This window comes from Diceros bicornis, chromosome 10 (genome assembly GCF_020826845.1).
Source record: "Diceros bicornis minor isolate mBicDic1 chromosome 10, mDicBic1.mat.cur, whole genome shotgun sequence".
Lineage (NCBI taxonomy): Eukaryota > Metazoa > Chordata > Mammalia > Perissodactyla > Rhinocerotidae > Diceros > Diceros bicornis.
Window position 1 is genome coordinate 19,132,011 of NC_080749.1, and position 12,734 is coordinate 19,144,744.

At 36.4% G+C, this 12,734-nt stretch overlaps 1 protein-coding gene across 1 annotated transcript in view; it reads right to left on the reverse strand.

Annotated features, from left to right (window-relative positions):
- The window catches only part of NCKAP5 (NCK associated protein 5), an 863,809-nt gene that overhangs the window by 535,161 nt on the left and 315,914 nt on the right, over positions 1 to 12,734 (reverse strand). The window contains exon 3 of the mRNA XM_058549746.1: positions 2,216 to 2,289. Coding sequence (XP_058405729.1) covers positions 2,216 to 2,289 — 74 coding nt within the window. The remainder of the gene's footprint in view (positions 1 to 2,215; positions 2,290 to 12,734) is intronic.

Genomic DNA, 12,734 nt, shown 5'->3' on the forward strand with positions numbered 1-12,734 from the left:
CAAGTTATGCTTGTGTACATGACATGCTATTCCCATGATCCTCTCTGCACATCATAGATTCTACCCTAACTCAAGCAAGCACTTTAAAAATTTAATCATAACTGGAAAGAATTTCCCCACTGCTCACTGTCACTCACATATCCTTCACCAAAAACAATTTTGTTCTGGTTGCGGTTACGCTATTGTAATAACCATCAGAAAGCCTATCACTTTAAGTCAGTCAAGATCTGCTTGCAAAATATAATCAAGCATAATTTCATGATTCAATAAATAGTATATAAATCTGCTATTATTGGTTTTCATTTTCTTTTCAATACTACCCATTTCCATTTTCTCACTGGTAGTTATTCTGACTATTCAAATATCACTATTGCCCTTTATTGTTATTCAAATGGAATTTTTATTAGATTCTTACACTATATATAGGGCTTTGCTTCTTCACCAGCAATAAATTCTATTTCTGAAGGAAAATGAAAATGATTGCACACAAAATTCTGAGTTCTTACTCCATGCTAGGTTAACTCCGTACCTGAAATGGGATTTTAATTTAATCACATTGAAGAAAACCAAAAGGATTTTATTAGCTAGCTTAAGAAAGCAGGAAAATATCCTTTTTCATGCAGGTTTTTTGGTTCAAAGACCCATGAAACCATTACTCCTCCCAATGATGTGTATAAGACAAGGTTACTGACCAAATTAAACTCTAATTTCTTTCGTCAGATGGTATTCATCATTTTGGGGGGTATTTTTCTCTTGAAAGATAGGGAAAACAAAATATTCTATACAAATAGTTTAAAGAAAATGTTAAAATTCAGTTAAAAAATCTTTTAAATATGCTTTTTAGTAGATCTATGGAAAATATAATTTAAAAGGCACATAACCATAAACACATTATTGTTGGTTTTATTAATACGGTACACTGGTTCACAAAAGAAAACTGGCTCAACGAGAGGTTATAGATCTCAAAAACAAACCTAACAAATATTGCATCAAGTTACATAAAATTAACTGGTGTGTCTGTCAGTAGCAAGCAGGCTTAAAAATTATACATTTTTGTTGTATCCTACCAGCAGTTTTTCTATGTACAGAAATAGAATATCATCCATTACTATAAACCACAGATCTGTTCTCTAGTAAGAAAACTAATATAAGGGCAGAACACATGAAAATATCAGGCACTTTACCCAAGAACTAGAATTCCTCAGGCAAGACAAATCTCAAGGTTCTAGGATTTGCTACAAGGGTCATGAAGAAGGGGCAGCATAGCTTGGTACAGAGACCAGTGGTGACAGATTTGGATGAGGCTGGGCAAGAAAGCTACAGAGTTAGTAAATATTTACCTGCCCTCTCTGTGTACAGAGAGAGCACTCTCCTCCATGCTTCAAGGAAATAAGAAATAAAGGACTTTAGAGGCTTACTGATCCTTGGGAGACAAAGCTAATTATATTAAACAATTCTGGTGCAATGTGAGGCATCATGTAATTAAGCACTAGCATATTTATTTCAGATAACAAGAGTTATAGGAATTTAGAAAAAGAAATTCAGATTCCATAGTAGCACCTAGAAAGAGCATGACCACATGGACCCTACATAATATCACAACCATCTTTACCAGTCAATTCCCAAGGGGCCTCAGGGAATGAATAATTTGGGAACATGACTTCTATGATACTACCCTCTTTTTCCAATTTACCTGCACAAATGTTCTCATATACCTTTCCTTAGCTAGAATCAGAACCCACTACGTAGAACAAAAAAACTAAATGTGCGAGACCTAGACAACAACATTCTTAACATATTCTCCTTTAATGTGAAGAGAAGCAGAAATTTTAAGCAGGAGTGTTCAACCTTTTAATTATAGAAAAACTTAGTCTTTAAGCAGGAAGAGGTCAGAGAATTTGGGCTCTAGTTTCTACCATATAAGTTTGCTGTGTGACCCTGGACAAAATAATTCTTCAACCTTGACAAGTGTCATGATTTCCATCATCCCCCCAGCTCTGAGCAGGTCCTTGACTCAAGGACAACTTTTGGCACTGTTGCTTTACTTTAATTAAAGGAATGGAATTCTCTACGTAGCCTCTGGTGATTTTTGCCCCCAAAGGTGCTTTTGACACCAAGTGGAAGAAGAGACCATTTGCCAACTCCCTGCTTCCATGATCACGATCAAAGTTATAAAGCCTGCTGTAAGTTAAGGACTTACATAAATTTAACTCACCTCCAGAGACTTCTGTGTTGCTCCTCGAGTTGAGTTAGCAGATGCTCTATGTATTTATTGGAGTCCATGTATTCCTGCACATACAGACACACAAAGACAAGTAAAACCTCATTACTATAGTCACCAGAATTCTAAGACTATCTTTATCTCTACAAGGAAGATTTTTGACAAGATAATCCCTTGGTCCCTCCCAGTTCTAGAGACAGTGCTTCTATGACTTACATGCATAGTTATTTGAGGATGAATAATATTTTCCCCATATCCTGTGATCATTTTGTGAACCAAGAACTGAAGAGAACTGGAGTTCTACAGAGTCAGCATAAAAATCCTCTTATTCACAGAAAAAAAAGCTCAATTGCGTAGTCATCTACACTGTGATCTGTGTTCTACTGTATAAAAGTGAGTCAACGTTGTTGCTGACCTTAGAAGAATAAGAAGAAAGTAGACAATACAAGGCTTGATTACACCATGCTTATGAGAATCACTTCCTAGCAAAAACACTATTTTTGAACTATATGGAATGCTTTCCATATTCACTGTCTGTGTTTACTGGGCATATTGTTTATGCTGATGAAGCACATGTCCATTTTCCTTCATCTCTATATAAAAATATAATTTAATTTGTTTGTTTTTGTCTCAGAAAGATTGGCTTCTAAAAAGACATGAAGGCAAGGTATATCTTCTTTTTTAGAAATGTGTGTGTAAATTTTTGTAAATCAAACCATATTGTCAGGAAACATTTCTGAAAAATAAGGAATTCTTTTGTCACATAAGAATTATTTGTATAAGTCCATAAGTTATTAAATATGATTTAAAATTTGTGATTTCTGAACATGAGGTTCATATGCAATAGTTGCAGTTGCTAAAGTGCAGCAAAATACAATGTGTAAAATTTGATCATTTGTTTCATCCTTAACTTGATATTTCTTTTCCTTTCTGTTTAAAGATGTAGCCTGCAGTCCTCGGTGTCTACAGTACAGCTGCCTGAGACGGAATAATGTGCAATGATTTCAGTATTAAGGTACCCATGAATGTTACTGTTTCATTTCTTATGGATTTGAGATAAACTGAGAACTTTGATTAATATTGATACTTTTCTTTCTGAAATACAGATTTTGATTAAATGCTATACATAATCTATTGCTCCTACAGGAATATTCACTCTAATTGGGGAATGGGAGGCAAGCAGAAGAAACACAGTATGGGTCGACCTGATATAATGGAAAGAGCCCCGTCCTGAGTTTCTGGACCTGGATCTACCCATGTTGCCTTAAAGAAGCCTTTTACCTTTCCATAATATTTCAGTTAGACTAGAGAGTGTACTAAATCCTTATTCTATAACACTATAACAATAATTTTATTGGAGATAATTAGCTATAGAGTTTTATTCTTATTAAATAAAATTTATTTTCAGATTAGTTATTTAAACAAGACCATTGGGCACATCAAAACCAAAGCAGAAATCTGTTACTGCAGGAAGTTGTAATAGTATGTGGTTATCATATTAAGTATCCTGATCAAGGTTTAAACATGATTTAGAACGCTCAAAATTATCAAAGACATTAGTTTTCAAATACATCCCATCAAAAAATTTTTAAAGACACTGCTGCCAATTAGAAACAAATGGGTAAATCTCAAAGTCATTCATCCCTTCTTTATTCAATTGTATTTTCAACACTTATTATACACCAAACGCTGCTCTAAGTTTGGTTGATATAGTTATAACCAAGAGGGAGAAAATTCCTGCCCTCAGAGAGCTTACCTTCTGTAGAGGGAGACATAACAAATGAATAAGTGAACACATTGATTTCCACCTGGTTACGTGCTCTGAATAAGAAGGAATCAAATAGGCGATAAGAAACTTTAAATGGGGAGGGGCACCCTCTTCATATAAAGTGGTCAGAAGAAGACTCTAAGCAAATGATATTTGAGCTAAGACCTGGAAGAGAAGGAGGAGGCGAGTATATAGGGAAAAGGGGGGAAGAGGGATAGAAGATCATAAAGGAAACAGCATATGCAAAGGCCCTGAGATGCAGTGTTGAAGGAACAGAAGGGAAGCTAGTGGGGCTGGGAGCAGAGACTGGGGTGTTGAGTCTAAAATGAAGTCGGAGAGGCATGCAGGGGCCCAACCATGTGCAAGCTCTGGCAACAGTTTGGATTAAAACCAATGAGTTTGCTCTTTTGTTCATTGTGATCAGCTCAAGTCAGAGGTTGAAGTTGAAAAATGTACTGATTAGAAATATGATCTTTGGGGCCGGCCCTGTGGCTTAGCGGTTAAGTGCGCAGGCTCCGCTACTGGCGGCCCAGGTTCAGATCCCGGGCGCGCACCGACGCACCGCTTCTCGGACCATGCTGAGGCCGCGTCCCACATGCAGCAACTAGAAGGATGTACAGCTGTGACATACAACTATCTACTGGGGCTTTGGGGGAAAAATAAATAAATAAAATAAAAAAAAAAGAAATATGATCTTTGCATCAAAGAGATTGAGGTTCAAATCCTAGTTTTGGTACTTACTAGATAAGCTCTCTCAGGAAAGTTGTTTAATCTCCCTTAGCCTTATTTTCTTCATCTTCATCAGAGGGATCAATAACACTTAATTTACAAAGGTGTTGTAAGGATTCTATAAAATAGATTAGGTTGAAATAAGCACATGCCACAGTGTCTACCAAGCAGCGAGCGTGCCTTTTTCATGTTACCCATTTCTTCTAAAGAGGCAAGTTACTTTACAAGATGCAGGTAAGATCCATTTTCTTTTTTCTTACCCAACTTCACGATTTTTAAGTGCATGCTTCTTCAATTATAGTTGCTGAATATTAGAATAGGTAGCTAGGCAGAGATTAACAATACAGATTTTAAACCATTAAATATATGTATTGCTGGATCATGGTTTAAAAGCTATTTCAAATAACAATACTGGCTGCTTCCATTTAAAGTAGCTTCACCCAATTTTCCATAAAAATAATTATGATGACAAGTCTTAAACCATGTAACAATGGGGAACTAGGATTGTGGATTCTCTATCCTTTTCAGCTTTATTTTTCTCCATAGCATGCTTACTTCTAACATCCAACTTATTTTATTTGGGTATTGCCTATACCCCACCCCTTATGCACACACACACTCTCATTCTCTCTCCAACACCAACTGAAATGGATTGAGGAAAAAAACAAAAGATGATTCTTGCATGTGCTTTTTGTTAAGTGAAATCCTTTTTCCCTGCCTAGAAGAACTTAGGCAGTGCCTTCATACAGTTATCATTTCTGGCCCGTGAACTGAAGAAATTAGTTAACTAATGAGAAATCCCTACCGTTCTGTAAGAATAAAATAGGATTATTCTTCCGGGAACCACTTTTATCCATCTATTTGGAGATTAACTCCATGGAAACAATTGAGGGTGATGGCAGTGAGGCTGGCAGCGGTGCACAGGGGAACTACAGTCACAGCAAGTACAATATTGTAGCTGCTGTGCCTATAGTAAGAGGTTGGGTATAAAGTGCATACTGGATGTTGATATACAGAGACTCCAATACTCCAAAGTATCAAAAGCACAGGGAGAAAGAGAGGGCACGGCAAGATTCCATCTCAGTATAACACAGCTCCCCAAATCGCCTGAAAGACACTAGATATTGGGAGAGCTTGGAGAAAAGATTTCTACAAATGCAGACAGACTGAAAGTGGAATCGACACTGTCTGTTGGTGATCCCAGGGCCTGGAAGGGTCATTTCAGAATGAGTTAAATTGCAAACATACAGTATAGAATCCATGAAGAAGTACTGGAGTACAAGAGACAGCATGTCACCCTCAGTCACAGGAGAGGCTGTCATTCTGAAAGTGATTTACAAGAAAAACATGAAAGCATTTTAGAAAGAATATTAACACGTTCAGTAGTATCAAGAATGGTGTCTCTGAAACCTGCAGAAAGCCTAAAAGAATGCTGAGGCTGAGATAAAAAGACAGCAGAATTAAATTTAGAACAGTATGAGCTGAAAAGACAATAAAAATGAAATAAAAAAGGAGCTAAGAATTTCAAGTAAATATAAGCAGCAGTAGCAGAATTGAAATCTGTTGATCCCGACATTGTGATTTTTATTATGGGGTGACTCTCCCCACCTTGAAATGGTGCTTCAGAGAAGAGTGGGCAATAGATTTTGGTGTGTTGGCACTGAACTGATCACATTAATGAGGTCTTCTTCTCAGTATCTCATCTAGAAACAAATCCAATTCCTCAGCCCAGGCCAGGTACTGAAATACTAACCCTTCTGCTACTTCCATGGTATGATTCAGTTAGTGTATATATAATTCAATTAGTAAGACTAAGACTGCTATAAACTGGAAGAAAATCATACACCCATAACCCCATTGTCCTTGGTGTCAGTGTTGACTGTCTAACACGCTACCTATGAAAACTGTCCGTTTTCCAAGCCTTGCTTTGCCCAGCATGTTCTTTCCATGCCACTCAGCACAAAGACTTTATTCAAAGTATAGTTATTAACTTGATGAACATTCTATTCTACTCATTTTCCTTATGACAAGCCCACATTAGATATAATAGTAGAACTGACAATGAAGGTACGTATATATAGAGCACAAACGTAATAATTTAAGTAAATGATAATCTAAGTAAATAAAGGATAAAGATGAAAATGAATAGAGACATGAAGGATATTAGGTCAGAAAATGTAGGTTTGTCTAACAATTACAGCTTTGACTATTTGACAAGATCTGGAATGTAAACAATGATCAAAGGGAAAATTAAAGAAACATTTCAGAATAGAACAGAGAAAAAGACCTGATTGTGTACATCAAAGGGCTCATCAAATTCAGGTAGAGTTAATGGAAAACTGTCCACACATCCACCACGTGAGAGTTGAAGAGAAATAGCAGAGAGAAAAGAGAGCAAGCTGCCAAACAGACTAACGGGCTTCCTACCAAGGAGTTAGACAAGGCTGGCACCATAGCTACTGGCCACCCCAGATGTCCACTGCAATGAGATACATAGACAGACCTTCGAGTCTTAATCTGTAAATATCCCCAATCTAGTAGCTGCTGTGTAACAAAGCAACAGAAAGACATTCTCAGGTATTCATGAATTCAGAAAATAAAGCACCTACATTAATTAAGAACTAAAATATATGTGTGTGTGTCTTAAATTTACTTAAAGTTGTGCACATATACACAAATGCACATGTACACAAATATCCAAGAGATAAGTAAAAAATATATACCAGACAAGTATATGTATATATGTATGTGTGTGCAAGTGTGTATATACACATACATTCTAGACCTGAGTAAGGAATAAAAAAATATAGAATTCACAACACAAAAAAATTCAAGAGAATTTAGAGATTTGTATGTCTAAAAATGTAAATATGATCATAAAATTAAACATAAAAGTCCCAGGAGGCAGATGTAGAGTGTACGTTATGTATCTTTGTGGTGTACATCACATGTCTTTGTGGTGGACAGAGGAAAGAGGAGGAGAAAGAGGGAAGCAGGAAGATGCAAAAATCCCTTTGTACGTAGAAGACAAAATTATTGTTCTATACTTGACTTGATAATCTGAAAAGCTTAAGTACAAAGGTGTGTTTTGCCTACATATTTAACAGTTGGGGAAAGCAATCTGATAATATGTCATGAAAATTAAAACATCCATGCACCTTTGATCCAGAAATTTCATGTCTAGGAATCATCCAGAGTGAATAATCAAATTAAAACAAATGATGTTCAAAATACTATTTAGGACTATTAAAAAGCTGAATATATCCTAGCTTCCAAAAATATAGGAAAGATTAAAATAAAGCACGCTTTATCCATTTGAATAATTATACAAGTCCTTAAATTTGTAAAGAATATATAATGAAATGGAAAACAGTATAACGTTAGGTGAAATAAGTAGGATGTAAAACCACATAATCCTTTTATCACAATTTTGAAAATACATATAAAAGATTAAAAGAGAAAAAACCAAATAGTATATGGTAATATTATGGGTTAATTTAACTTCTGTATACTTTTCTCTTTCTAGGTTTACAATATTATGCTCACTATACAAATTTAAAAAGTGATGATTTAGAAAAATACATCATCAGAATTTATAATTAAATTTTAAAAAGCTGGATCTAAAATACCACAATGAAACAATTTCCTTTATATTATTCTAAAGCTAAGCTGGTATTGGAAACAATGAGGCCTCCCCATTTCACTTTATTTTTTTTTGTCTTGTCCTTGTCAGTGTTCCACCAAAAGCATTTCACCTAAATTAGGATTTGGGAGGAACACCAAGTTACACCAAGACATATTTGTATAATATGTTTTAAAAATTTTACATAGGTACAGCATTAAAAAGACATCTGTTCCTTGGCTAAAAGTTATGCAAATTAGATTCATTTTGGAGATATATTTCAGGAAATTTGCCTTTCACTTCTTTAATGCACATGTTTCAGGGAAATTAGTATGAAACATTTAACACAATTAGAGGTTTATACATATACTGAACATTGCATATCTGTGTAGCATAAGCCCATTTAATGCGAACTTCCTATTGTCTGATCTAGGTCAGTTCTGAGCAAGGCCCATTGTAAATGTATTTTAATGATGTAAGGATCTGATCTATCATTCGTTTTAAGTGGAATTTAAAATATAATACAAAACCAAAGCTTGCAGAGATCCAAATCCCTCCAAATAATCTTCATGTTATAATGAGTATAATTTACAGCAGAGCTTGTGAAATCCTGTCAGCACTTTTGTCACTGCTAATGTAGGTTCCTCATTCACCTTTGGGCAAAGAAGCATGGACCAGGAGGCTCACTGTTCAAATCAACAGAACTAGCATTAGCTACAAAAATTTACAATTAGGAAATGACTGACGACCTTAACAAGTGATGCTGTCTTCAAAAATTATGTTGTCACCTTAATGAAAAGGTACTTCTGCACGATAAATGTAAAAAACTGAAACACACCCACTTCGGGAATTACACAGCAAGACAACAGAAAGGTGCCTCATACTTGACTGACATCTGTGCCAACGTGAATTCTTCCAGTGAGATATTTTTAAATGTTAAACACAACAAACAAATCAATTCAGGAATACTAGCTTTAACAGATTGCCGTCACTGCCATTATCTCTCCATCAGCCATCTCTAATTCCTCTTTCCCGTTCACTCTTTAAACAACTGAACCTTGCTTCCACTGCAAACTCTTCTGTGCAACTGCTCTATTAGAGCCACTAATGACCTCCATAGGTGGAATCTCAGGATATTGCTTCTTCCTTATCTTATGGCCAGTTCCTGCAGCACTTGACATTGTAAATCATACTCTCTCCCTCCCTGGTATTCTGTGCAAGTGTGAGATACATAATCAAGAGTATGGTTCTATCCTAGGCCCTCCTTCACTTTCTACTGGAAAATCCCGTCGACTACTAGGGCTTCAAAAATCACCAAAAATCCAAAGACCCCCAAATATTTACCTCCATGCTAGATGACCCTCTTGAGGTCCAATCCTGTGTATCCGGCTATTCCCCAACAATTCCCTTTGGATGTGCCACAGCTCTTCAAAGTGTGTCTTACTTCATCTTTGTATCCTCCAATACGTAACAGAAAACTTGGAACATCACAAGTACTCAAAGATGTGTTAAATAAATGGAGGAGTAAATTAGTTAATTAGCTAGATGTTTGTCAATCTCATAAGAGAATCTGAAACTGTAAGGCTATCAGTGTGGTCTTCCAGAACTGCTTTTTAATTGAAAAGGTTATAATGGTCATAGAGACATTAAGCAGTTTTCCAAAATTACCATATACTCATTTCTATTAGTACAAACCAGAAATGGCATCTCGGAGATAACCTATTGACAATTTTGCAAAATCAATGTGTTCTTCTGACCTCATAATCCTGAGGAAGATTTAGGTACATTGCTTATCTATGTCATGTAAGTCATGTGGGTTGTCCAAGTTCAACACGATGCAAAAAGTCATAATCAAGTTTGCTATCAAACGGAGGGATAATTGATAGTGTGATGAATAGCAAACCCCACAGAGTGAAAACATCTCCTTAACCTATCTCATGTATGAAAATTTGTATCAATTAACAGTGACAGAATACAGACATATAGCCACCATGGCCATTGAAAAGTTTTATTGCCTGCTATTTGGTATCAAGCAATGCAATTGATGCAAATCAAACTACATGTACATCTTAGCAGAACTTTATAGTACAATACATCTCAATTTGTTGGAGTCTACTAAACTGTCCTCCACCATATATTTTGTCTTATTTCTTTTAAAGACAGCTCCCACTCCTCCCCAGTTTTGACACATGGCTCTGGAGCTAGAGATTCTATTTCCCAGCAAGCTAGGTGTGAATGTGTGGCTGAGTTCCAGCCAATGAGATGTGAGCAAAATGGTGCATGCAGTATCCAAGTACTCTCCAACCAAAAGACAAGCTGCTTGCCTATTTGCCTATTATGCACTCTTCCTCTAGCTGGAAATGGTAATATAGCCTTGGGCCCAGAGAAAGAAGGTAGTGTTGAGGATGGTGAAACTGATTGATTTTAAAGCAGCTGTCCACCCACCCTTATCCTTCCATTTGGCCTCTTACATGAAGAAGAAATAAGTTTCTATCTTATTTAAAACACTGCATTTTGAGGTCTTTTTGTTATAGAAGCTTAGCCTATACTGTAAGTAACACAATAAATATTAGTCAATTCTTTAGAAATTAACATAGCAAACAGACAAAGTGAAATGCTAAGTAGCCAACTTAACATCTCTACATTACTGGATTGATCTAGTTTGTAGTCATTATAGTTTTCCAAAGCACTTTGGCATCCATTCTCATTTGGTCCTCACAACATCTTTGATCCATGGTCACCATTTCAATTTAGAAAATTAAGGCTCAGATAAGGGTTAAATGATTTGCTTGGTGTCCAGCAATGAAAGACTTAAGACAGTTGTTTAATCCAGCACATTTTCCACTGCCCCAGGCCAAATTGAGGCACAGAATCTACCTGCCCTCAAAGTAGATTCTATGTTGGTAAGATGGAGACCAGAGGCAGAATGACTTCCCTAACCCCCTCACTTAGGGAGATGTGGCTGTATGCAAAGCCATAAAACAGTCAGGAATAAGTCTCCAAATGCATACCAATTGTCTCATCTGTATAAGTTTGGATTTGGTTTTGCTTTGAATCCCCTGGCCCAGTTCAACAAGGCCAAGAGCAGAAATTAAATTCTAGTCTCATATTCATCACACTATTCTGATATATGGAATGAATCCAAACTCAGCATCTTTTAATTTTTATCAAATTTGACAAAGATGCTATCACTGGTACCTAGATATTCTTTGAGGAAAAGACATAACAGTTATGCGTGGTTTTAAGTGAAAAAGAAGTGATTATTGTGTTTACAAGCTGCTCATACTATTTTCTTACATATTGCTTTTATAGCAGTTTGGGAGATAAGTATATATTGGTCAAACAAATTCATTCAGGTGGAAAATATAACTCGACTTGTAAGTTTAGTGTTTTTTTTCTTGAGGTGGAAAGGAAAAATAATTCAATCTATCCTAAAGTTCTGCAAGTCAGTAACATATCATTTGTCACCATGGCAGTAGATTCTCTATACATATTAACCAAAAAAAAAAAAGAAAACAATCACCATAACAATATAAATGACATGGTTAGCCGAGTCCTCATTTCAACCTTGATTCTTGCTTTGATGGAGATACTGACAGAGCCTCATATAAGTGGAAAACCTCAATTAGGTCACCAGCTACCTTAAATAGAAGAGTTTGGCAACACAAATTTCAATGACTATTCCAAATCCCAGTATCACATCAAAAGCAGGAATTGATGGACGGATCTATGCATCAATATACTGTACTTTTCACGTATTTCTTTCCACTCAAATATTAGATCACAGAATGCCATCTCACTCACTTCAATGTGTCATGGCCCTCTGAGCCTACTATTATCAATGCCCTTTAAAATCTGGCCATTTTTGTTCCAATTTTATCTCCTATTACTCCTCCATAGTTGTCCTGGGACTCTGGTGAAGCCACGCTCCTTGATTTTCCTAAAAAGGCCAAAATATAAACTCTTTGCAATCCCAGCCCCTAGCACAGGACTTGCCAATAATAGATGCCAGCAGGTAAGTTGGCACCCATGTTACCCACGGTTAAATGCCTTAAAGGCATTTTAAGAGACTAGTGCACTTGAACTGTGTGAAGCATCTTCTGGGGAGAACACCACATTTATTTCTTCATAGTAATGGTTCTCTTGTTTATCTGAATCACCTGGAGGGCTGGTGAAACCAGACTGTTGTGCCCCAACCCCAGGGTTTCTATTTCAGTGGGCGTGGGAAGGACCCTGAGAATTTGCATCTCTAACAAGCTCCCAGGTGATTCTGATGATGCTGCTCTGGAGACCACTCTGAGAATCACTGGCTTCTGGTAACACGGATTAGTTTACTGCTTAGCCCTACTACCATTCACCGTCCTCTTAAAGAAATTAGTAAGACCAGTGTAAAT